General features: G+C 41.3%; 1 protein-coding gene and 1 long non-coding RNA gene across 3 annotated transcripts in view; one reads left to right on the top strand and one right to left on the bottom strand.

Moving 5' to 3' along the window:
* LOC133489002 (uncharacterized) overlaps positions 1-15,738 on the bottom strand; it is a 20,817-nt gene extending 5,079 nt beyond the window's left edge. The window contains exon 1 of one of the 2 annotated variants that reach the window (XR_009791788.1): positions 15,576-15,738. This is a non-coding gene — a long non-coding RNA (uncharacterized LOC133489002). Of the gene's footprint in view, positions 1-11,733; positions 11,832-15,575 lie in introns of those variants that run through there. The other variant, XR_009791787.1, reaches the window with a different exon arrangement.
* On the top strand, positions 11,933-27,494 carry LOC133489001 (angiomotin-like 2a). The gene is made up of 10 exons (XM_061797605.1): positions 11,933-12,111; positions 13,560-14,312; positions 15,731-15,899; positions 19,310-19,544; positions 22,336-22,631; positions 23,065-23,240; positions 23,880-23,981; positions 24,131-24,327; positions 25,083-25,214; positions 26,256-27,494. Exons 2-10 carry the CDS (start codon positions 13,621-13,623, stop codon positions 26,339-26,341), a joined length of 2,085 nt encoding a protein of 694 aa, XP_061653589.1. The 5' UTR covers positions 11,933-12,111; positions 13,560-13,620; the 3' UTR covers positions 26,342-27,494.

The raw sequence follows: 27,494 nt of genomic DNA, 5'->3' as shown, positions 1-27,494 counted from the left end.
TTCAGCAAGACAATGCCAAACCACATTCTGCACGTCTTACAACAGCATAGCTTCGTAGTAAAAGAGTGCGGGTACTAGACTGGCCTGCCTGCAGTCCAGACCTGTCTCCCATTGAAAATGTGTGGCGCATTATGAAGCGTAAAATACGATAACGGAGAACCCGGACTATTGAACAGCTGAAGCTGTACATCAAGCAAGAATGGGAAAGAATTCCACCTACATAGCTGTACTCAGTTCCCAAACGTTTATTGAATGTTTTTAAAAGGAAAGGTAAACATGACCATGTCCCAGCTTTTTTGGAACGTGTTGCAGCCATAAAATTTAAAGTTAATGATTATTTGCTAAAAACAATCAAGTTTATCAGTTTGAACCTTAAATATCTTGTCTTTGTAGTGTATTCAATTAAATATAGGTCAAACATAATTTGCAAATCATTGTATTCTGTTTTTATTTCTGTTTAACATAACGTCCCAACTTCAGTGGAATTGGGGTTGTACATTAGGCTAGTTTTACAGCCAGATTTAAAAAAAATGATGCCTTACAAAAAGGACAAAAGCTTAAATGTTAAGCAATTTTTGGGTGTGAAGGGTTTCCCAGGCTTCCTGGCGAGAAAAGCAGTTGAAAAACAGAGCAGTGCCTGTCCTTACACAAAAAAAAAAAAAAAATTAAAAAAACATTTTAGGCAATTTTCCTGGACCTCTTTGGGGCCTTGGAAACACCCTTGAAATATAAACAGACAAAAATCGAACCGTTTTAGATCCTTTTTGCAGCAAAAGAACAATAATATGTGATGTCCCTTACGAAAGGGACAAAAGTCAGTGAGGATGGTTGCCTGGACCTCTAGGCTGAAGGCATTGCCAGTGCCCTGGAAAAACTGGAAATTGATTTTACGCCAGTGTACAAAACCGCCCCAAAACAATAAAACAATTTTAGTCCATTTTTGAAACCGAATAACAGGGTTATGTGACAGTGAAAATCAACATTCTTGACTGTGGAACATTTTCAGGCCTGACTGGCCCAATAGCCACCCAAAAGTAGCATTTTAGGCCCGTTTTGGGCCGGGTTTGGTCGAACTCCAAATGCAGGTGTGAATGGTTTCCTGGACCTCCTGGCTCAAATAGGGGCTGTGGCAGTGCCCGAAAAGAAAAAAAAGCACTTGAAAATATGGATTTTCTGCTAGTGTATAAAACAGCCAAAAGTCTAACCATTTTAGGCCATTTTTTGCAACTAAAGCACAGGATTATATGATAGTGCTAATAATACAATACAATATACCTGTATGCATACAGCTACTATCATAGCTCAGTTATTGTATTGCACAATTACCGCTTAACATTCAATGGTCACCAGTGTTACTCTATCTGACATCCCTAGTAGTACAGGAAATAAATAGCTTTAGTCCATAGAAAAGCCTCCAATACATTTTCAGAGCTCATTTACAAACTAGGAACACGCTCCCTTTCTCTCGCTTTGCATCACATGGCGTGCCAAAGCCGGCCATGGGATAACATGCTATGTGCAAGCTCAGCAACAGAGGGGCACAGATAGTTATTTGCCGGGGGTGGGGGGGTCCACATGCATGCCTGGGGGGGGGGGGGGGGGGGCCCGAATGAATGGCTGGCATTCTAGTGACCTCCTGGACAGCCGCAGGGGTGGGAGGCTGTTTTTGGGACATGGCTGTCATGTCTTGTTGCTGTGTCATTGGTCTGCGGTATGCATGTTGTCTCCAGGGCAAAAGATAGAAGCACAACCCTTAATATAGCTGTTTTATATATAAACGCCTTATTTTCCAACATTTGCCCTAGAGCTTGGAACCACTTTAGTCTTTGAATGGATCACTTTTATATAAGAGCAGTTGTTCTATTCTGGGAGCATGTAAAAACATGAAATATTAGCTTGAATTGTATTTTTTAAATTTCTTTTTTAACTTGAGCTGTTCAGATCAGATGCCTAAGCGGGGTACACACATACCAGTAATCCAGTGGTGGTCAAAGGGGGAGGGTAGGGGCATCTACCCAGAGGGGGGCATCCAAGCAGTCTAAATGCTGCTCCTTTTCAATCTTCCTACGTGCAAACACCAGGAATGCAGTGAGAAGTCATTTTCAGTTTGGCGGGAATGGAGGTCAAAGACAACAGCAAAAACATCATTACAGTGACGCTCAGCTATTCGCCCCCAGCGCCTTATGACTAATATGTCTGAGAGTGGAGTCCACATATTCTGTTTGGAGAGGAAAAAAATAATTGAGTTGCTATGACAGTCTGTAAATATGTTGGCTTGGAGGGGAAATTTACATCAGTTAACGGACGTCATGAGCTCTAGGAGTCAAGTCGATGAATGTACGTGCTAACAAAGTCCATATGTGTCTGAACAGTACCGTTAAAGCTGATGCTAGTGCTAACACACAACATTAGAGGTGTTTGGTTTGGTTCAATGATACATTTGAACTTCAAAAGTGGAACATAATCTGTTTCATGACTTTGGTTGACTATCAAGTTTTTTTTTTTTTTTAATTATGTATGTTCCACTTAGTCGCTAATGCTGAGACCGCTGTTACTATTTCGCTAATCTGTACTAACACTGCTTACCTTTCCATACCTTCCGATAGTGCTGTAGACCGGCTGTCGCTTGAAAGTGGCTCTGTAATTTTGGATCCCTTGATCTCTAGTGACTATTACTGAAAAAATACATTCTGTTGTTGTGTTATTGAAGACTACTAGAGATTTCTAAGACTCCCTCCAGAGCAGATGTTCTTCCCCCCGCACCTTTTGTTACCTTCCGTTTATGCTTCTCTCTCACCTGGCTGTTGTTGAAAGTGGCTCTGGATCATCACTGTGGCCTTTCTGACCACTCTAGTGATTTATTTATTTTTTTACAGGAAAAGCAATTAGCATCAAATGTATCAACTTTGTTTGTGGCGGTATTGGAAATTTCTGGAGACTTTGGACTCCCTCCAGAGGAGCAGACATTCACCCTTCTGTGTCCAGACTGCAAATGAATGGCTAATGCGCAAAGAAGCCACCAGTGGCTAATTTAACCAAGAACTCGAGAGACCCAACTATTTGTATACAAGTAATTTAAAAAGTCACTTTTCCATAATGTCCCCTTTAAGTGATAGGTTGAATTTGATACTGTAGTTACCAACGGGTGTGAAACGCATTCTTTTGATAACTGTGACTCTTCAACAAACAAAGCACTTCTCAAGTATCATGGCCAGAGAGAGAAAAATGTGGATAGACCAGTCAGGCGGACAGGGTACATGTGGTCGGGTTTAAACAAACCTAGACACTGTACATTGTTCCAACATGATATACAATACTCTTGAATGCCTTGAAGGTTTTGACATTTCATTTTACCCTGCACAGATTCAAGACGAACTGTGCCGCATCTAGAAAAGCAGCCCCAGAACATAACCCAGGAAAAGCTTTCTGACACTTGACAATATAGTTCTCTCCCAAATATCTTAATAGCCTTAAGATTTCATTGTACCGTGCACAGATTTAAGATATCCTGTGCCGGATGTAGCAAAAGACACATTTTCGCCATTTTCTGACACAGCACAACACATTTGTCTCACAAATGCCTTGATAATCTTGAGATTTCACTGTAGCCCTGCACAGATTCAAGACAAGCTGTGCCAGATCTAGCAAAGCAACCCCAGAACAGAACCGCGACCAAGCTTTCTGACACTGGACAGTACATTTTCTCCTGAATGCCTTGATAGTTTTGAGTTTTCATTTTACCCAGGAGAGATTGAATTCGCCCCCATGCACCATGCTAAAGTAAGTGGCTAAGTGACTCATAAATGTGTCTACATCTTTTGAAGCGTACTGGTTTCTTGAGCAGGGAATGACGGGTCTATTCATCAAGACCTGTCCTCATTACGACCGCACATCTGTTTTATTTTCACACACACACTCAACACTTGTGAGTCATTATCTGAAGTCTGCAAATGTCTGGAAATTCCCTCCGAATACTTGGAAGTTGACTTGCTGCGACACGCAGACGTTCCTTAACTTCTCTCCACTCTCCTTATAACACTTTATGTCACCCCCCCCCCCCCCCCCCCCCCCCCCCCGCTTCCGATTCTAAAAAGCACTTAAACGTACACAGTACACACACACGGACAAGAATCAGAGCTGTTGTGAAATATGAACACATGGGAAGCTCACTCAACCGCCGTTTCCTGAGAACAGGATACGGGCCTGGCTTTAAAACACCTTGATTCCCCCCTTCATTGTGTATTGTGTGAATGACTAAGTCCTACATAGATGTGAGAGCAAAAGAAAGGAATCCATCCCACTCCTTCCAACACTATCAGTTACATTCCTCACCAATCCGGCTGCATCAAGTGGCCTCGCTGTCTATTTTGCCTGGATCTTTCCCACACAAAGCCACCGCTTCGGTATCTCCCCAATGCTCCCATCCTCAAAGGCATAAAAGAGATCAACCAAAAGAAGCGAAACTACTGAGCCGAAAGGAACAGAAACAAATGTGAGCAAGATTAGGAGAGAGACATCTTGGTTTGGTCTGGTTTTCTACTGCTTTTTAATTCATGTGACTTATCTAAAAGCAGTTAAGAATTGTTTTCGCTCAAAACAATTCGAGAAAGATACGTTTCAACTTTGATGAACAACATGGGTTGAAAGTGAGACAGCTGGGTTTTAATTTTTTACATCTTTGCAATGAATTAAAGGAATTCCGTAATCAACGTTTTTGATCATCATACATCCTTATTTAATTTTATTATTATTATTATTTTAATAAAAATGTCACTACCCTTCAAATGGGTACCATGGGCCTAAAATGACCCATACCCATTTCCATGTTATTTAACGTACGTCTGGTTGGATTTTAAATAAATGCATTTCATCATTTACTACTCTATGGGTACAGTAAATATATTGGGCAATAAAGCTTTACAATGGTCGGGCATGTACGTAAACATGTAAAAACTGTTCACTTTTTGTGGCTTTGGTGGAAAACACGAGCACAACTGAGACAACAGTGAGTGCAGTCAAAGTACATGTTACACAATTGGAAACGCGCTGCTTCCAGCCCTGTGGTCAACTTTCTCTTCCTCATATAGAAGGAGGATGCCATGACTCCACTTTTACACTTTAGAAGGGACAACAGTAGGATATTTTAGACATTTCTCAAAAACATTTTTTGTATGCATTTGTCTTAGTCTTTTTAGGGCCTCAACATGCTCTAAAACTCACCATTTTTTGTATTTCTTTTTTTTTTTTTTGCTTTGTTATATCCCCGTCACATGGTACCTGGAATCTGTACAACATCTCAAGACTATCAAAGCATCCTGGAGTGAAATGTGCTTTCCAGGTATCAGAAAGCTTGGTTTCAGTTGAATCTGTGCAGGGACAATGAAGACTTAAGACGATCAAGGGATTCTGGACCAAAATGTGCTTGCTGCCCCGGTGTCAGAAAGCCTCGTCTCGGTTATGTTCTGGGGCTGCTTTGTACATCAGGCACTCGGTGTTTTGAATCTATGCAAGGTACAATGAAAACTTGTGCAGTCGAGTGACAGAAAGCTTGGTCTTGGTTATGTTCTGGCACTGCTTTGCTACATCAGTCAAAAGCTCTCTTGAATCTGAAAGGATAAATGACCCAAAAGACTCTGCTAAAAATAGTCAAGAATGCTTCACAGTGTGAAGTATAAATGTTAATTTTACAGTTATGCTCCAGTACAAAGTTTTATTTATATAAGGTGCCAAATTCATCTTTTTTCACACGGTTAAAAACGACATTTATCCTAGTCTGGGGATTTAATATGGGAAATTAGACAAAAGGGGAATTTTTGTGTGACACACAAGTTTGGATATTAGAGCTCATGTAATGACTTTTTAAAAGGCTCCAAAATGAAGAGTCAGCCTTTGCATTCCTTTGGAAGTTCACAGGAAGCATGGCACAATGGAGGACAAAATGGCCCAGAGGCGTAGTCCACCAGCAGAGACAAGGCCAAGAGTACACATGCACACACACGCGCACACACACACACACGCACACAAGCTGCTTCAATACTTTTCTCGTTAGGAGCATAGATTTTTGATAATCAGCCGTGGGCTGGCAATCACATACTGTAAAACAATCAATTCAAGTGGCCTACTTTGCACCACTTTTAAGTAGGACTGGGTCATCAATTTTATCTATTAATTCTTTTTTTTTTTTAAAGAAAAAAGTTTTTTTGCAATTTCCATGGTTCAAAACATGTCTCGCTGATGTACACTGCTTACACTAACAACATAGCTGCGAACAAAGCGAATCTTGTTCACAAAAGCAGAGTCCGTGTTGGCAACTTAGATTTGGTCACTATATTTAGCAACTTTTCTGAACCCCTAGCAACTTTTTTTTATTTTTTAGGCGATTTGCACTTTCAAGTTCACACTAAGAAACAGACAAGAAGGGCCAAATCAGTGTAACATGAATTCAGGACAGAATTGTGAGGCAAATTTTCAAATATACCTATTTTATTTTACGTCTTAATATGTTTCACAGTTTATTCTTTTTTTCAGAATTTGATGAGTTAGGGAACACATGTTCAATGTGTGTGATTGTTTTGTAAAACAGATGTCACTTAAATTTGCAGCGTTAATAAACAATTTGATGCGTTAATTAAATGTGTACTTTTGTGTAATTACCATATTTTGGTAATGAATTTATGACTGTACATTGGAACCTCTGATTTCGTATGTGCTAGTATTCATCCGATTTGGTCTTCAAAGATTTTTTTACTGTATGCTTAGATTTTGTCCCAGTTTTGACTAAAGGGTCATGTTTCCAAGCAAAAGCACTTATTGTTACATTGTCTATAATGGGAATATATATCTTGTTTCTCAAGGGAAAAAACAGTTTCAAGCTCGTTTGGTATAAGGAGAAATAAAGCAAACCCCAGAGGAGGAAACCAAAACCAATAGCAAAACTTGATTTCAATGATGTCATTATCTTTTAGCATTTTGGAGGAATTAAGGAGGAAAAACATCTTTTAAAATCACATCATAATTTTGTGACACACACAAAAAAAAAAATACATTTGAATTGTTTTATCTGTGAATGACCCTCCTTCCTTCTTTCACGCTTATTCAGCTCATGTGACTGACTTGTCTGTTATGACAAACATCTTAGCTATTTTCACGCCCCACGCTTAAAAGCCCGTCATAAAGGACTTAGCGCCAATCAAGCAGTAAAGTAGTAAATAGCTCTGTGTTGTTTTCTCTGCACTTCAAGTGAAATATAGACAGTCATAAACATGCGCCTTCTTTCTTCCGCAAGGCCCTTCGAGGAGCAAAAACACACACAAAAAGGACACTAAAGGCCTGTAATTGACACTTGCCAATCACTGTAGGGAAGATGTGAGGAATGCTTGTGCCCGAGAAGCATTCGGTGTTATACACGTCTAACATATGCATGATTTCTCAGGTTGAAGCTCTGTGTTTGGACGAAGGATTTGACACGCTTTGAGATGGTCACACGCACACACAAACGCACAATAAGAAGACTCAAACCACGTTTTTCAAGCAGACATCTCCAGTGGATATAGAAAGTCTACACAACCCTGTTCAAATGCCAGGTTTTTGTACTATTAAAAAAATGAAACCAATAAATATTTTCATGTGTGTGTGTGTTTGCGGGGGCTATTTGTCTTTGCGTGGGGCGGGAGGGGCGTTTCTTTTTACATTGTTCTATTGCTGTAATTTGTCTTCTTGTGAAGCACACTGTTGCATTTTTTTATGTATGAAATGTGCTATACAAATAACGTTTGATTTGATTTGATAGGGAGGGAAAATGCTCCAATTTGGCCAGAGTGTCGGAATGTGCGTACCCTGCTTTACATGCATGCATATGTGAAACATCTCTTTAATTACTTTACCTTAACCTTATCCGGATTACCTTTGATTACACAATCAAATCCCAATTCCAATTTAGTTGGGATGTTGTGTAAAATGTAAATAAAAACAGAATACAATGATTTGCAAATCCTTTTCAACCTATGTTCAACTGAGTCGACTACAAAGTAAAGATATTTAATGTTTAAACTGATTAACTATTTTTTGCAACTATTCACTCATTTTGAATTTGATGCCTGCAACACGTTCCGATAAAACTGGGACAAGTGCACGTTTACCACTTTGTTACATCACCTTTCCTTTTAACAACACTCAGTAAGCGTTTCAAAACCGAGGACACTAATTGTTGAAGCTTTGTAGGTGGAATTTTTTCCCATTCCTGCTCAACAGTCTGGAGTCTCCGTTTTCGTATTTGGCACATCATAATCCGCCACACATTTTCAATGGGAGACAGGTCTGAACTGCTAGCAGACCAGTCTAGTACTCGCGCGCTTTTACTATGAAGCCATGCTGTTGTAACACAAGCAGAATGTGGCTTGGCATTTCATTTCTGAAATAAGCAGGCATGTCCCTGAAAAAGACATTGTTTGGATGGCAGCATATGTTACTCCAAAACGTGTACGTACCTTTCAGCATTAATGGTGCCTTCAGATATGTGCAAGCTACCCATGCCACGGGCACTAACACACCCCCATAACGTCACAAATGCTGGCTTTGTAGTTTTGCACTAATAGCAATCCGGATTGTCCTTCTCCTCTTTGGCCTGGAGGACACAATGTCGAGGATTTCCAAAAACAATTTGAAATGTGGAGTCGTCAGACCACAGAACACATTTCCACTTTGCGTCAGTCCATCTCAGATGAGTTCGGCCAAGAGAAGCCAGTGGCGTTTCAGGCTGTTGCTGATATTTGGCTTTTGCTTTGCATGGTAGAGTTTTAACTTGCATTTGCAGATGTAGCGACGTGCTGTATTAACTGACAATGGTTTTCTGAAGTGTTCCTGAGCCCACGTGGAAATATCCCTTACACAGTGATGCCGGTTTTTCATGCAGTGCCACCGAAGATCACAGGTATTCAATGCTGGTTTTTAGACTTGCTGCTCACATGCAGAGATTTCTCCAGATTCTCTAAAGCTTTTGATTATATTATGAACCGCAGATGATGAAATCCCTAAATTCCTTGCAAATATACATTGAGTAACGTTGTCCTTAAACTTTTGGACTATTTACTCACGCAGTTACTCACAAAGCGGGGAATCTCATGCCATCTTTGCTCGTGAACAACTGAGCCTTTTGGGGATGCTCCTTTTACAGCCAATCATGACACCCATCTGTCTCCAATTAACCTGTTCATCTGTGGAATGTTCTTAACAGGTGTTTTATTTAGCATTCCTTAACTTTCTCATTCTTTTGTTGACGTGTTGCAGGCATCAAATTCAAAATGAGAGAATATTTACCAAAAACAATAACGTTCAAAAAATATATGGTCTATGTAGTGTATTCCTATTCAATATAGCTTCAAAAGGATTTGCAAATCACTGTTCCAAGAGTGTTATCAAGAAAAAAAAACACCTTTGTTCAGTTCTATTTTTCTTCCAACACTTTGATTGCCTTATTGAGTTAGATAAGACCAAACATTTTGATTTATTTATTTGCTTTGAATCCTTTGAGGTTCTTCGAATTTACATAAGCATTCCACACATTCCATTGTAAAAGGGAAGTGGAATGCAGGGGAGGATCGAAGATGCGCCCCTTTTCTTGTGAAACAGAGGTGGGAAGTAACTAGTAAGTAAGTACTTTGTTACTGTATTTAAGTACCAGTACCTTTTTCAAGTATGTGGAAATGCACTTGTATTATTATTTAGTACTTATTACACACGGGTAATTTGTGTTGTTGTTCATGAGCTATTTTAGCTTTTTTTTTTTTTTTTGGTCAGTTCACAACGTTAGCAAAGAAGAACACATTGTTTTGACAGCATTAAAGCTGGCCTATGCCTCCATGGGGCCCTAAATTAAATTTGATTGTGTATGAAGGAATTTCATTTTTCTATTTCTGCCAATCATATTGATAATTGATCATTGTTGAATTTCCCTTTAAAAGGTGTTTGCAATTTTAAAACAAAAATCGCTTTTTGTCATGTTTGTCGAAACAGTCATTAATGACTTGACAGTCGTACATGATAAATATGATCCTTGAAAAAAAATCTGCTAACTTTGGATTTTTAAGGAAAAACACAATGAGGGAAAACACAAATCAGAGGCAGAAGGCATGACGTCAATCATTTGTCATGCAATCACGTGCACATTCATCGCTGGCACCCACCCAGCCCCCCTTACCTTGTTAACCCTGAAAAACACCTTATACATGAAGTGTTACTATAACACTAAGGGCTCTATTTCTATAGACTGCACAACATGCGTCTGACTGCAAATGGTGGTGTATCTTGGTTTTCATGCAAGCACAGCCTGACAGACACACTTCATTCCGAAATATGTGAAGAGCACGCATTGATCCCTCTATATCATTGTAGAAAGCAATTCATTGAACGCATTATTAATGTTATCATTTTTTTTTTAAATCATCTCAGATATTGGCTGGCACGTAGCTCTATGGGTCAGGGGTGGACAATCATTGGAGGGGATTCAGATCAATGAGGTCCGCGGACATACAGTATGTAAGTTGCCAGAGGTTTTTCACCCGCACATTCTGTATCATAAGGGTACCTGCCATCGTTCAATGCTCCAGTCCCGCACATCACGCATATAGAGAGACTATTTGTGCCGTTTTTAAAGGGGATGAAATAAGCGGGTTCGATTGGACAGGGTTGAAGTCATCTGTCCCATTTTAAAAGGGGTGGGGGACGCCGTTCCACAAAATTACCAAAACCGGGTCTAGCCCGACTCCTCACTGTTACGCCAAGTGCAGCGTTGGATTTGCGGTGGTCATGAAAATAAAGCCCAATATATTATCGGTTCGAAGGCTGACCTACAGTTAAGTCAATGACTCGTTCGACAAATATGACAATGTGATTTTTTTAATTTATTTTTTTGAATTGCAATAATCCCCTTTAACGAACTGTAATTAGTATAATGAATACTTTTTTTAAAAAATACACTGCAAGTGCAGATGGATTTACACAACATTCCTGGTGGCAAAGCATTTAGTGGGATACTGAATATCATCTAGGCATAACAGCAAGAACAATAATGTGCAATACCAAATAAAATAACTTATATAAGATATATGAGTGAATGATATATGATAACCTAACATGTAACAAAACAATTTATTAGATAAAACAACCTAAATTTAAATTAAATACTTAAATAATCATTTAGCTGAACATTGGTGGGATGACAAAAATCTAAAGTTGAATAGTTATGTCTTAAAACTATGTAGAATTGAGCAAAGGCTGTAGTTAAAAATAAAAAATAAAAAAAATAAAAACTTGCCTTTTTATGTTCTTCCTCAATGGAACTTGAAGAAATTAAAAACAAAAATAAAACAAACGACTAAACAGGTGCTTATTTGGCTTCTGCCTTGGCCAGGCAGTAGATAGCATTAAACAAATGAATGAATAAAAGAGGAAAATTATTTTGTGTGCACAGGTTGTGTTTTTTTTGTAGGAAGTTATCAAACTGGATATTGTGTATACTAAAAATACATTCTTAGTCTGCGCTTTTTTTTATTTTCTTTTTTTACTTAAGTAAAGGAGTTGAATCATTACTTGTACTTTTACTACAATCTTTTATTTATTTTTATTTGTTTTAAATAAGTATCTGCACTTCAACTTAGGTACGGTACAGGGTGTGAGTACTTTTGCTACCTCCCATGTGAACCCACAGCTTTATAAACAAATGGCCAAATCGTTCACCTTGTTTTGTTTTGTGCTCCATGTTAAACGATAAAGCCCAGCAAGCCCTTCCTCCTCGTTCTTCCCCCGCTGGCTGCTTTTTACACGTCTGATCCCCCGAGGGAGCTTCAGTTGAACATTCTTGGCATTCCCGGTTGGGTCCCTCCTCCCTGCTGGCTTATTATCGGCCCGCCTGCTTTCCCCCAGCACAAGCAGCATTTCACACAGCAGCAGCAAAAGGGGAGGACGCGCGTTTTGGTTCCTCAAAGTCAACCAAAAAAAAAAAAGAAGGAAAAAAGAAAAGAAAACGACGCACACAGGGTTGGAATTAATACAAAAACTTGGATTTCCACACATTAGAGCGAACACGTCTAGTTGTTAGGATGAGAGCCTGAGCTGGTAAGACTGACTTTTGTCTTTTTCTTTTCAAATTACAAACACGGTCAACCAACACGTAAAGTATCTTTTTAACGCCTACAGGCGGTTTCAAAGCGAAGATGGAAGAAGTAAATGAGTCCCCCAGGCCAGGTTTGCTTTTATGCGCTTTTGCCTCCCTACGTGAGATTGGAATTGTTTTCTTGTTTGCCGTGGGGAAAGCCTCCCCAGTTTTATGTTGTCGCTGGTGGGAAACTGTAGAAACAGATACTCTTGTTTTTGTTTTGTTTTTTAAACAAAATGTTTTAAAAAGCTGTGTTGAAGCCCTTACGAATCATGAATGCCTCGTTTTGAGCCATACATGAGTAGATACTTTATTGATGCATAAGCCAAACTCAAGAGGGACTCCTTTCTCTGTTGGGGCTCATGGCAAATTCATTTGAAAGAGGACTCAAGGCAAAGTGAACCTGATTCACTTTGTGTTCACATAGTGCATTGAAACCACTTCTGCAGATTGCCTGAGTCCAGTTTACCTTAGCGGTGTCTGATCAGTCCCTAATGCCCTTCCGTTTGAATGCTATCCTCAAAAAGTGACTGCATTATTTTGGGGGTTTCACATTACAAGTTCATTTGAGAGAAGACTCGAGGCAAAGTGAACCTGATTCACTTTGTGTTCACATAGCGCATTGAAACCACTTCTGCAGATTGCCTGAGTCCAGTTTACCTTAGAGGTGTCTGATCAGTCCCTAATGCCCTTCCGTTTGAATGCTATTCTCAAAAATTGACTGCATTATTTTGGGGGTTTCACATTACAAGTTCATTTGAGAGAAGACTCGAGGCAAAGTGAACCTCGGGCGACTTTCCGTTTACATTGCGGCACTGCAACCAAATTGAAACCACTTCTAGTGGTGGTCCGAGTCTAGTTTCCTCTCGGAGGTTCTGATCAGTTCTCATAGCGTATAGTATTCACATATACACATGGTAGGCCTTAGAACCAAACTGAAACCACCTGTGGTAAGAGGCAAGACAAAGTGAGCTTAGGCCACTTTGTGTATGTTAAGCCTTGAAACTGGATTGAGATCACTTCTGTTTTAGCCTGTCTTAGTCTTAGCCCAGCTTGCTTTAGGGTGGTCTGTTCAGTTGTCATGGCGTGTCCGCTGATTTAAGTTTGGTACCCGGAGCTGATCTGTTTTGAGTATTATTTGAGACTCTCAAAAGGGACTTCCTGTTTTCAGACAAGGCAAAGTGGACCTGGACCACTTTATATTCACATTGTTAAGCCTTGAAATCCAATAGAGACTTCTTCTGGAGGTGGTAATAGTCTGATTTGCTTCAGTTGTGATGGAGTGTTCACTGATTTAGTTTGGGGCCCTGGTGTGAAAACACCCTTCTGCTTGAATACTATTTGCATGTGTCATGATGTGTGTTTCATCAGCCATGCTAATACAACCACATCCACCCCCTGTCGGTAGGTTTCACAGCCACTTCAGTGAAATCCAGAGAAACAGAACAGAATCCACAGTGAGAATCAGAATGACATCCACCGAGGAGCCGTCCGGTACAGTCTTGCACCGGCTCATCCAGGAGCAGCTTCGCTACGGAAACCCCACCGACACCCGCACCTTACTCGCCATCCAGCAGCAGGCCCTGCGGGGGGGCAGCGGGAGCAACAGTGGGCCCAGCAGCGGGGGCGACATGGGCAGGAGCCCCAGGTCCTCTCTGGAGAGCCTCACCCAGGAGGAGCCTCCGTTCCCCCAGCTCTCTGCCAGACAAGAGCCCCAGGGCCAAGAGCACCAAGGCGACTTCCACCACTCGGAAAGCGCCTTTCAACTCTACCAGCTCCACGGTGAGGAGCTGCCCACCTACGAGCAAGCCAAGGCACATTCTCAGTACCTGGCCACCCACTGGGCGCCGCCGAGCCCTGGCAGGCAGCCCCACGAGGGCGCCTTCCACGAGGAGGTGGATGAGATGGAGCGGAAGTGTGCCCACGCTCGCTCCCTCAGCGAGCACCGCATGCAAATCTCTCTGGAGAGGAACGACACAGTTGCCAAGGCAGAGGTGGTCAAGAGCACCTCTCACAGCTACCCCGAGCTGGCGTACTACACCCAGTGGGGCCCCCAGAGCCCAGAGAAACGCAACCCTCCACCTGAGTACTCAGCTCCCCTCCAGGGACAAGGATTTATCCCACACCAGGCCCAGGAGCCGGCACAAGCCCCACAGCACAGGTACAAATTGAGCTTAATTGCATCTATTCACTAAACGCGGCATGACATCACACTCCGTGGTGTGGCTCCTTGTTGAGTTTCACATGCATAAACACAAACCTGAGTCATACTTTCCTTCTTTTCAAAGCAGCGCCGGTCCAAAGGTATTTGTAATAGTTGGCATGCTGTGGCTGGAACTCCTCACATGCTAGCTTTGGCCTTTCGGAAATAGTATAGTTCCTCACAGTGGCGGAACGTCAGGGCCAGCAAGACCTTCTCGGCTGGCCGAAACATTATCAGAAGCACTGACCGACATTTACAACCTAAATCGAAATACTTGTTCTATGAACTGGTATGAATTCATTCCCAATAGTCTATTCTCTTTGTTGGCCGTGTTTCTATTGGCTGCACTGCTTTCAGTACATGCATATGGATGTGAAATCTCTTGTCCAATCACATTTCAGCCTCTATGTGTTGCCCTGTTAATCTTATTTCCCCAGGGCCTTAAGAATCACTAGTACTAGCCGATGTAACAAACAATAGAGTTAACCCCTGCATATTAGCTGTTTGGTATACACGATTTCACGTTTGCAGATTTTATTTTGGAACTTATATTTCAGCTTCATTTAGAAAAAAGTAGTGCTTTGCCACCATCATGTGGCAGCTATCGGCAATCATGATCCTTTTTAGGGGCGCATCAATTTCTCACGGATTTTCGCTCTTCATAGCAGGGCTCGTTATCCCCCCGTGAATAGGGACTATATTAGCAATGGGACTATTTCTTTAAGAAGCCAGATTTCAAATTCACCTCCCAGGCTGATTGGTTGGTCAGCGCAAAACTGTTTGATGAGCAAAACACACTTGTTGCGATCTGCATGCATCAATACATTTAGAAATGAGCATCTCTGTGGAGTATGGATGTGTTTTATGTAAATTCCTTTATGCTTGGGTCATGTTGTTAGATAAATATTGATTCTGAAGTGCTCCAGATGAATATGGCACAGTTCCATGCTGTTATATTTACTTTTTGCATAGTATTTTTGCAAGGTTTTTATAATTGCAACATGATGGTGGTGGTATTAAGAGGTGGACAAAGTCAAGTAGGTCCCCACTGACGCCAAGGTACCAAATGCACGGGCCGCCACGGTATAAACATATGATCGAGTCATACTTTCCTTCTTTTTAAAGCAGTGTCCATCCAAAGTTATTTGTAATACTTGGCATGTTGCAGCTGGAACACCTTACGTGCTTACTTTGGCCTTTAAAAATAGTATAGTTCCTCACTTTGCATTCTTTACTGGAGCCAGAGCGTCTGATGGCCAAGGAGCTGGAATAGAGACTTTATTGTACAAGCCTTCACGTCTTTAGACTGGCCCCAACGCTCGTTCAAGGGGTTGGGTTGGCTCCGATTCACGACTTAACAACGTCTCGCCCTCCAGGTACATCCAGTCCGGGCCGCCAGCTGACGTCTCTTGCTACAATGCTTTCACCGGCTTGCCCCCTGCTGGCTTGGAGGAGCCCAACCAAGTGGAGTTGCTGTTGATGGAGAATGAGAGGCTGAGGCACGAGCTGGAAGCTCACCGGGAGAAAACTGGTCGTATTCAGAAGGTGAGGCCAGAGAGAAACTCATACTCTTTTATTTCCCCACTTAATTGGCTATCGTTCCATTTTACGTCACAATCACAGAGTCCGTGGCTTGGCCAAACTCCCGCAAACATGAGGATTTACCATTGTAAATCATGAACAGGTTTTGCGACTTTCATCGCACGGGAGCAAAAATGCTCAAAATTCGGTCAGCCAATCAATAGACTGCCACGTGTCTTGCTTCAGCCTTTATGGTTGTCACGTCAAGGAAAAGATGGTACAGTGGAGATCAGCATTTCTCGGTATCATTCTTGATTTTTGAACTGAGAACTGAACAGTAACAAATTGTACTACTTGATAAAAATGAGCCTTTGGTCATTAGTTTATCAATAATGAACAGAACACAAGAAACCTTTTGGATTAAAAGGTGAAAGCCTATTTGCTTTTGATGAAAATTCTTTGGTTTACCATAATGACAGTAAAACAGGTTCCCATACGTTTTCACCTTTTTTGGACCTGAAAGGAAATTCTCTTCTTAATTATAGTGGGTAGAGTCCATGCTCAAGAGCACCTCAAAAAGCAAACTGGTATTACTTTCCAATTCAAATTTTACAGACATGAGTTTCTGCCACCCAATGGAGGGGGGAAAAAAGATGCGTCGTCATAAATCCAGGGTCAAAATTCAGAATGTGCACAAAGAGCAGTTGTCTGCGAACAAAAGAAACCTTTCACTTTTTAACACAGCGGCCTGCCACCTGCCACGAAACCCCCAACCCCTGACCCTTTGCTTCTCCATCAGCTGCATGCTTGGTCACCACCCAATCCAATGCTGTCTAACAAGCTGGCCTTGAAAAATCTATGCGGCCTGTTTGGAATTAAAACGAGTGCACACGTGTGCTGCCGATGACAATGAGAGGAGTGTGTTCAAACCCACTGGTGTGACCTCTGGTTGGGCCATTTCGGTATGCAAGGTGGCAGCTGCAGCGCTGCAGTGCAGATGAAGCAGCAAATGCAGGCAACTGCTCACTGGGATTGTCTTTCACAGACAAGTGTCCAAGATGGAGAAGCTTTCTTGAAATTCGGCCCATCTAAAGTGGAGTACACACATCCCTCCTTTGCGATCAAAGTCAGAAAAAGCCAGATTCTAGGATGTTTCTACAAGTTCATCCTGAGTCATTATCCTGTGGCATGGGAGGGTGTTAAGACACTACTATTACATTTTCAACAGGGTAACTTGTAATTATAACCGACATTTCCAAATCTCCCCAACACAGTTGGTCAATGGAGTTTGGCGAGCCACAGACTCTGTGATTGTGAGGTCAAATGCAACAATAGCCAGTTAAGCTGGGTACACACACAGAAAATCTAGCCATAACTTAGCATTTTACCCACACTCTTATTATCTGATGATTCTGAAAGATTATCCTCAGTGATTATCCTGTGGTTTGGAATATATTAAGAGTGATTTTTCCTCCGTGGTATGCTAGGAAACAATCATTTACGATGGAAAATCCAACACCAAGTTGAGTCAACCCATGAATCCATAATAATGACGTGAAATGGAACAATAGTGAACTAAGCAAGACACGTATCAACAATCATGTCCAATTTGAACATTTTCCCTCCCCTGCAGTCAAAGTTGGTAGAGGCGCAATTATTGGATAGTTCTGAATTATTATACTGTGGTGCAATGTGTGTTGGGAGTGATTTTCCCGGTCGGGTCCGACAAATGTTAATAAATGTTAAATGTTCAGCATTTATGATGGCAAATCATTATGTATGTGGGTTATGAGTGTAATCTGTTAAAATGTTAAAAATCGGTATGTGTGTGCCAGGCTTTAGGAATGGAATGGGAATAGTAGTACAAAAAGCGTCTTTTCCTCACACAGAGCTTATCCTCCCTTTCAGTCTTCCTTAATGTTGAATCCATTGGGGGGTTTACAGTGTGTCACGCTGCTATGAGCTAATCGAAACGACACCGCCTCCGCCTGGGTGGAAAACGTGCCGTACAACTTTTTACCGTGGTGGAAACAACTTTTAGTGCCTCAGTCAGTCTGTAAAATGTTATGTCACATGGCTCTGCCCTTGTCTCAGCCGAAAAGAATGATAACTAGCAGGGTTGGAAAGATTTCTCCCGTCTCAGGCCGCAGCCCTGAGTAAACATGCCTGTAATGGTGGGTGTCTTTTTTTTGGGCCGTTTCCACAGGCCAGGCACAGGCATGCACACCTTCCTTAAACTGGCAGCCTTTCACAGACCGCTGTGTGCTGCTCTTTGTGTATATGTATGTGAGAGTGTATGTGTGTGTGTGTGTGTGTGTGTGTGTGTTTGCACCTGGAATGGCGGCTATCAGCCCTTAGGAATGTCGATATAAATCAGTCTCATGGGGAGTGGTGCGGGCTTGAATTCCTTCTGGGAAATGTAACATGCACACACATACACACAGCTTAATGTATGTACACAAACTTTTTGAGTCCCAAGAATTTTTTTTCCAAGGAACTGCTCATAATCCTACTGCCAATTAAACTTAACTAAAATGTGTACCCCTAAATGCTATAGGAATTTAAAAACTGCATATTATCGTGCAAAAAAAAAAAAAAAAGTCATTACGATAGCATTTTTTTTATTTTCCAGAGGAAAAAATACAATAAATAATAAAGTTGTACTTTTTCTAGAAAAAAGGAAAAAAAAGACCCAAGACGTTTTTTGGTTGGGGTGAAGACATAATCTTACGGGAATAAAGTGATTTTCTTTTATAAAGTCGCAATATTATGTTATTAAGGTCTAATTTTAATGAGAAAACAAAGTCTTATTTTAACAAGTACATTTCAAAAATACAACTTTAGTCTCATAATATTACACCTTTTATTCTGGAAAAGAGGCGTTTATTCTAAAAACAGTTTTTAAAAAAGACCTTTTGTTTTGGAATAAAAATGGGACCATAGCCTAAAAAAATATGCCTTTTTTTCCTAAAGAAATTGAACTATATTCTTAAAAATCTGCCTTTTGTTTTTTTTTTAAAATGACTATATTCATATTTTTTTCTAAAAAAGAAAAGAAAAAGGAGTACACCCCCCCCCCAAAAAAGGAAATATTGTCAAAAGAAATCACCTTTTGGTCACAAAAAGGAGGACTATATTCTCAAAAAATGACGTTTACTTCTCAAATAATTTATTCCTGCCAAAATCTTATTTTTGTTCTCAACCAATAGGACTATATTCTCAAAAAATGTCTCGTTCTCCCAAAAGAATAAGACTATATTCTCAAAAAAAAATTGCCTTTTCTTCAAGAAAAGGACTCCAGCTTCACAGACCCCACTTTGAGAGCCACTGTTCTATGCAGTATAACGACAAAAAGCAACATTCCAGTTCCCCCCAGTCATGTCAGTAGGTTAACCGAAAAATTCCTTCTCTGTCTATTTCTGTCCTCCTCCCAGTTGGAGCAGGAAATCCAGCGTATTTCAGAGGCCTACGAGAAACTGATGCAAGGCAGCAGCAAGCGAGAGACTCTGGAGCAGACTCTGAGGAGGAGGCTGGTGGATGAAATCCGCCGGCTGCAGGATTTCAACCGAGACCTGAAGGAGAACTTGGAAAGCGCCCGAACACACGTCGCCAAAGAAGTGCAGGTCGCCGACCACAACCAGCACATCATGGCCAAACTCCTTGAGCAAAGTAAGTCCCAAAGACCAAATTTGAGCATTTTTACTCCCTTCCTATAAAAGTCAGCAAAGGTCTGGGCTGTGTTACGGGTGATTTGTTTCCTCCTCAATCTGATTGGAAAGTAATCAGGGGTTACTATATGAAAGATGTTCGATATTTACGATCAGAAATCCTCATGTGTGGTCAACGTGAGTTCATCCGGGATTGTGAAGTGAATTGGAATGATAGCCAACTAAGCACGGTACACACACATGCCAGGCCAAATTTGAGCATTTTCTACTTCTTCTGATCAAAATCAGCAACGACTTGATTATCGAATGCCTTTAAAAGATTGCTCGAGGCTGGCGCTTGACATGGGCTCACTGTTGGCGGGTTGTTACCTTCTCAGGTGGTAGCTCGCCCCAGCTTTTGGGCCCTGTTGTTGGCTGGGAGCCCCCATGCTTCACGGGCGTGATCAGCTCAGTAATTGATTGGCGCCAACAATCGTGAATGTTAAAGATGTTCAATAGTCATGATTGCAGATTTGGTGTGTTTTTAGAACCAAATTCGAGCTGAATTTGAGTCCATTAAGCTAAAAGTGGGCCTAGCTTCTTCAATTTCTTCTATTTCTCTTTGTTTTTCTTTGTATTTTCTGGAAGTCTGGATGCTCTGTGGCACTACGCTACCTCTCACAGGTCAGTCTTGGTACTACCACCCCGCATAAACCACAGATATTTTCATCATCGTGTGGGGTCTCTCACATTTTGGTTTGGTGTAATCAACATGCCTGATTGGATTAGGATGGCGTGGGTTCTGTTCATAGCTAAGATTCTCACACATTTTGTAATTTCCCTTGCATAACCTCAGCATCCTCTCTAAGAGGGCTTTAGAAAATTCAAGCCACGTTGTAAGTAGAGAAGTAAATTGAAGTGGCTCGAAATTGGTGCACTGTGGATAGAAATGCGCCCCCCACCCACCCAACCTCCTCTCTCATTCTGCACCCACCTGTTGTTGGACTAATTTATGTTGTCTGAGAGAGGAACTGGGCTCAAGTAGAATGTCGGTGTTTGTATGGCCTTGATGAGGAATGCCAAAGCGCTATGTGGGTCAAAAGGATAGGGTGGCTTTCTCCCCCCTTTTTCCTCCATCCTCCTCTCAGCATTCCACAAGTGCTTCGCTAAATGAACGCAGCCCAACATGGAGGAGATTTTTTTTTCTGCTGGAGTGGAGGGAGAAGATTTTTAAGATTCTAAACCAGAGGTGTCAAACTTGTTTGAATCACAGGTCACTTTGGAGTTATGATTGGTTATAATGGTGAAACCACATAAATGAATAAAATATCTATATATTATATAGGCGGCACGGTGAACGACTGGTTAGAGCGTCTGCCTCACATTTCTGAGGACCCGGGTTCAATCCCCGGCCCCGCCTGTTTGGACTTGGCATGTTCTCCCCGTGCCTGCGTGGGTTTTCTCCGGGCACTGCGGTTTCCTCCCACATCCCAAAAACATGCATGGTAGGTTAATTGACAACTCTAAATTGCCCGTAGGTATGACTGTGAGTGCGAATGGTTGTTTGTTTGTATGTGCCCTGCAATTGGCTGGCAACCAGTTCAGGGTGTACGCCGCCTCCTGCCCGATGATAGCTGGATAGGCTCCAGCACGCCCGCGACCCTAGTGAGGAGAAGCGGCTCAGAAAATGGATGGATATATTATATAAATATAAAATAAAGGTATCTTTTCCAGAATAAAAGGTGTTATGAGAATAAAGTTTGGGAAATGTACTTCTTAATATACCACGTTTCTTCCCTCGTTAAACTTTGACTTTAACGTCATAATATTACGACTTCAGACCTGGAAAAATAAGACTTTATTCAGGGCAGATTATGACGTTTTATCCAGACAAAACACGTCTTTGTTTTTGTAGAGATTGGAAAAAAAAACGGTGGAAAAAAACCTGATGTTATCGCATTACAAATTTTCTATGAAAGAATTCATATTTTTTTCAAAGAAAAGGCCATTTTTTACAGGGAAAAAAAAGTCATATTTTTTTCAAGAACAAAGTGTGTGTATTTCTTTGAGACTATGCTACTATTTCTTTAGGGGAGTAAACTCTTCCAGAGTAAAAGGCATATTACGAGAATAGTTGTATTTTTTTTTATCCATTTGTTAAAAACCAACTTTTTTCCCTAATTATACTTTGACATTGACATATTACTAACTTTTTTTCCTTGGAAAAAAAAATCTGACTTTATTATTGTGACATTGCAGCTTTTTTCTATTTTTTGTTTCTTGTACAAAAGACATGTTATCACTGGAATAAAGTCCTATTTTTTTTTAGAACAAAAGGTGCTAAAGGTCAAGAATATTGTCCTGTTTTTCAGAGACTAAAGGCATCTTTTCCCAGAATAAAAGGCATAATATTACAAGAACAAAGTTGGGTTTTTTTTAAATTCAACTGTTAAAATACGATTTTTTTTCCCTCTTTGCGCGTTGACTTTATGTATCCTACAACTTTTTCTTGGGAAATGTTTACTTTATTTAGGCACAATTCCGACTATTATAATGACAAAATACATACTTGTTCATAAAACTTTTGTGTGTGCAAAAAATCTGACTATTCCCATAACATTACAACTTTTTTTCCTCTTAAAAATTATGAATGTGATTTCAATATTACAGCTTTGGCCACTTTTTAATTTCTGTGGCATTAAGGGGTTTACATAGTTCTATTTAATTGACATTAGGATTATGAGGAGGTCCTTGAAAAAACTCTACACTCTAACCATGGACTTAAAACGGTCTTGTCTTGTCTTCCCTCGCAGACGAGGAGCAGAACGTGGAACGGGAGCGCATGGAACGGGAAGCCGAACGATTGCGGGCTGAGGCTGAGGAGCAGAGCCTACGTACCAGGAGGCTGGAGGAGGCCCTGGACGCAGCCCGGGGACGAGGCCGTCAGCTGGAGGAGGAGTTGCGTAGGAAGAGGGCCTACGTGGAAAAGGTGGAGAGGCTCCAGAGCGCCCTGGCTCAGCTGCAGTCCACCTGTGAGAAGAGGGAGAGCCTGGAGATGAAGCTCAGGACACGCCTGGAGCAGGAGCTCAGGAGTTTGAGGGCTCAGCAGGTACGTTACATTGCTGTCTTTTAACCTTTGTTGAGCCAAGGCACTTGAAGGCGTTTCCCAACCACTGTGTGTAAAAATGATCCCATTTAACTTAATTGGTCTGGAAGTATTGCTTATTTACTACAAATAATGTATCTTTGTTCCTCTAACAATGCTAGTGGCAAATAGTGACAGAACAAATAAATGCTCTTACACTAGCTGGCAGAAGGTACAATTACCTCAAGGGAGGGCATATTTTTGCACCCAAATTTGATTTTCAAATTGATTGATGGGCCAAAAATAAGGACAAATATGAATGCAAAATATATAAAATGGGCATTTTTATCATCAATAACTGCCCTGGCTGAATAAAGGTAAGGAAACACGGCATTTAAAGCATGAAAACATTTCCTGGGCAAGTGCATTTGCTCACCAACAATTGTTCACTTACCAGCGCCAGTCCCAACCACCCGGCGTGACCATGGGCTCCCTCCAAGAGCGTCTGCGGGAGCGCGAGGAACGCATCCTGGCGCTGGAGGCCGACATGGTACGCTGGGAACAGAAGTACCTGGAGGAGAGCACCATGAGGCAGTTCGCCATGGAGGTGGCCGCCACTGCCGCCGCACAGAGGTACCGCCGCTCTACCGACAATAGCAGAGTGACCTAACTTAACTTACAAGTTTACTTTGTCCTATGACCAAGCTCGTAACTCAATTTACTCAGATAGCCAATCAATTTTACTTATTGAAATGCCATTGATCCGTTCCAGTCCCCCCCCCCCCCAAAAAAACAACAATTTTTGTTACTTCTTTTCAATAAAGAAAAAATACACTGTGTTGTACAATAACTATGCACTTTAATATCATTTCAAAATCATCTTACTACATTACCCTTCAAATAAATGTCTTAAATGTCTTAAATGATTTAACTTTTGAAAAAATGCACCCGAACTACATATGTACAAGCACATGCAGAACTAACAACCCAGGCTAAACTTATCCCCCCCCCCCCCCCCACATGCAACGATCTTAAATAGTTGCAATGTATCACGTCAACAATAGTTCCTTAACACTAATTGCTACTTTCCTATTAGCCAGGGCTTTGGCGACATCTTAAGACGTTACAGAAAGAACAAAAAAAAAGTAAATAGGAAAATTTTTCAGTGAATAAATGAGGGTAGGTTTCCACAGAAAAAAACGTGAATAGGTAAATAACGATCAACAAATAGTTGGAAGCTCGCTTTTTGAATGGTTGTTCTGATTTTTGCAGAGACACCACCATCATCAACCACTCGCCCTGCCACTCCTCGAACAACAGTTTTAACGAGGACCTGCCAGTCGCGGATGTCCGCAATCAGGAAATGGAGAACAGGTGGGAACCTTTTGGGAGAATCTTGGGCTTACGTTCCCATCCGCTAGCCAGAAGCTGATGCCTCCTCTGTTTTATTCATGGATAGAGCACCAGGTAGTTGCACTTGTTGTCACTTATCTAATACTGTATGTTCCTACGTTTTCTCTCAGAATCCGTGCTCTCTACGCTCAAATCCTGGAAAAGGATGCCGTGATCAAGATCCTCACCCAGCGGCTGCACCAGGACCAGGGGCGGAAGGACGAGCAGAGTTCCCGCACGAACCTCCTCAGCGCAGCCGGGGCGCCCCTGAGACTGGCCTCTTCCACGCCCTCCATTTTCACAGCCAAGAGCGGCGCCAAGAGTCGAGGTGAGGAGCGGAAATCCAGCAATCCCTCCGTTTTCTCGAACACTAGCTGGAGTCTTACCAAAGTTGACTTTGGGCGAGAGACGGTGCTCACCCTAGACTGGTCGGCAGTCGGATCGCAGGGCACATACTGTATAGACAAACAACCATCCACACTCACGTTCATTCCTTTGGACAATTTAGAGTTTTCAATTAACCTAAACTCACTTTTGGTGAGAGAAGCAGGATCCACCCTGGACTGGTCACCAGTCAATTGCAGGGCACATACAGACAGACAACACCCATTCATGGTCACATTCACACCTATGGAGAATTTGGAGTATTCAATTAAGCTAGCATGTCTGGGGTCTATCCCAGATGACTTTTGGCGAGAGAAGTGAGATACATCCTGGACTGGTTCAGAGCATATATAGCCAAGCAACCATTCACACCTATTGACAATTTAGACTTCAATGTACCTAACACGCATGTTCTTGGAATGTGGGAGGAAAGCTGAAGTACCCGGAGAAAACCCAACTCTAGCACTGGCAAACTCCATATTGGAATGTCTGAGCTGTGATTCGAACCCAGAACATTTGACTGCCTAGCGTACATGCTAACTGCTGGAACCACTTAAGCAAAACAATAACTTAATGGAAAATTGAACTGTAGATTTTAACTAGGCAAGACAACACAGTTATTGGGTGAAAAAAAATTATGCTGGCAAATTTTGTTGGTAATCCTGATTGATGATTTAAATGCTGATGTTGTTCCCGTAGGTAAGAGTCTTTCCGACGATCAGACGTTGCCGAGCCACCTGTTTTCCGCTCAGTCGGAACCCAACACGCTGGAACGGCAGACGGAGGGAACCAAAGGCAATGAGGCCTCCGGCATCGCCAAGCTCAATGCCGGTGAGTCATCTCCCCGATATGCGCCTTTTGTTTACGAGGGGCTGATCATTCACTCGGCGGGCAATCATTGTTTTTTACGAGCGTTGCATGAGGGAATCGTACAGGATTTGGGAATCTGCGGCATAAAAAAACACAGGCGACTGTAAGGAGTGTTGGACTTCATGGCTGCTCTCATTGATTAACCATGCGGTGGTTTATGAGATACTATCCGGAATGTGCATGCCATCGGAAACTATGAGGATCTTGTTGAGTGAGCACATTTTTCCACATAAGCCTGTTTGAGTGTGGAAAATCTCCGTTGACCTTTAGTCACTGATAGTGGACCGGCCTGTATTTTGCCACCATTATTTTCTTTAATAGAGAATTTAGGCACACATTACAATAGAATGCAGCTTCTGTAGAAATTGCACATAAATGCTGCGCAACGAATTGAAATTGTTGGAATGTAAAACATGAGACTTGAAGTTGGAACGGTTTGACTCATTCAAGAAATGTAGAAAGAAAAGGAGAGAGGAGAAATATCCTTGATTTGGGAATTTTATTGTAAAAATGTAAGTATTTGGAGAATGTGATTGTTTATTGTGTGTCCTGAAAGAACTGAATGAACTCTGAAGTTAGAATGGTTTAATAGCATAATTGCCTACGTCATTTTTAACTTACTGTCACAATATCAAGTATCACTATCAATGCGTAGTTTGTCAGTCATCCAGATTGTGGTAATCCACAAAAGTTGAATTAAGGACACTTCACTTTTATTGGTTTTTGAATTTGTTGTTTTGACTTGTATTCCTAAAACATTAAAAATTGACTTTGACAATTATGCTTATGCTTATGTTTCATTAGCAGTATCTACCACTTTGACAATTATGCTCTTATGTTAATGAAATGTGAGTTTTTCGAGATTTCCATGTTTTATTAGCAGTATCTACCGATTTTTTTTTTTGTTATGCTTTAGTTCAGTCTTTTCAGTTGCAATGATTTTTGACCATTTCATACAATTCCTAATCAGTAATTGTATTCCCCCCCCTTCTCCCCCCACAGGTAAGACAACACCAAAGATGTTGCTATTAAACCCCTTCAGAGGCCTGGAGGAGTTGGAGTCGGAAGCAGTGGAGATTTTTATTTAAAAGACCTGAACAGTGTGAGAAAGAATTCCCGAAATGTGTGAAGTCTGTCACAGGAAGAAGATATTGGATGTAAGAAACTGGAATATTGTGGGTAATCAAAAGGGTGGTGGTGGGTGTGGGGTGGGGGTTTCCCATATTTAGAGGAAGAGCTGTGCTCTGACTCAGGGCTGCAGGCAGTCGGCCCAGGACTCTTCCAGGTACTTGGACAGTATTTTGGACTGTGGTTGGCGCCTGTATGCCAACATATTTATATACCGTATAAATGGATATACAGTAATTGCTGCTTCCTTCCTTCTTTTTCTGTCCAATCTTTTTCCCCCAATCCAATGAATGACAAAGTTGCATATTTATCTTCCCAAATATGAATTTAAGCCTCATGCTCTCGCTCCCCCCCCCCTCTCTCTCTCTCTCGGTCTCTCTCTCTCTCTCTCTCTCTCTCTCTCAGATACTGTAAATATTCAGCATTGCCCTCCGACAAAATGTGGATTTTTTTTAACCTGAGTAACCTCAATTTCGTCCCCGTTGCTCACTAATTTATAACAGAAACACTGTTGAATCGCCCAGGTTTTGCGTGTTTTCGACGTCTCAACAGCTGGTTCTGCTGAGGCCGAGAAGCACGTGACCAGATGTGATTTATTGTATAAATGTTTCTTTTTTTTTTTTTTGCCAAACTGACACAGACCTGATGTTGTTTGTAAATGTGTGTGAGGAGGGTTGAGTTTATTCATAGCTGATTTATGTGTGTATGCATGTGTAATCTCCCTCATACGGCCAATCCGCTGGTTCGGATACCGTTGTGTGGGAGTTTAAAAACGTGTTTTTTTTTTGTGTGTTTACTGTGAGCTTTTTAACTAACAACCACAGGTTAATTATTATTATTGTTATTAAGTATATTTTTTATTCAGAGATCTGTATTATTATTATTATTATTATTGTAGATAATATAGTGCTTTGAGCAGGACGCCAAAGAGTTTATGTATGTTTTTTTGTTTTTAAGTTATGTGCCGACAATCGCGGTCAAAGTCAAAAGTTGGACACAACCGAGCGAGTGTTGACTTCCAGCAGTCATTTCTGTCAACTTCAGAGCATTATGAAGGTTTTTACAGTTGAATTTCAATCGACATTTCATAAAGCAATAAAACATTTGAATTTA

This window comes from Phyllopteryx taeniolatus, chromosome 14, assembly GCF_024500385.1.
Source record: "Phyllopteryx taeniolatus isolate TA_2022b chromosome 14, UOR_Ptae_1.2, whole genome shotgun sequence".
In the NCBI taxonomy this organism is placed as follows: domain Eukaryota; kingdom Metazoa; phylum Chordata; class Actinopteri; order Syngnathiformes; family Syngnathidae; genus Phyllopteryx; species Phyllopteryx taeniolatus.
This window is presented reverse-complemented; position numbering and strand designations above follow the sequence as displayed.

Excerpts from the sequence above, each read along its gene's own strand:
- LOC133489001 (XM_061797605.1), top strand. The coding sequence starts at position 13,621 with ATGACATCCACCGAGGAGCCGTCCGGTACAGTCTTGCACCGGCTCATC. Across the intron at positions 14,313-15,730 it reads GCACAAGCCCCACAGCACAG|GTACATCCAGTCCGGGCCGC; the intron begins GTACAAATTGAG and ends CTCGCCCTCCAG. Across the intron at positions 24,328-25,082 it reads GAGCGGCGCCAAGAGTCGAG|GTAAGAGTCTTTCCGACGAT; the intron begins GTGAGGAGCGGA and ends TTGTTCCCGTAG.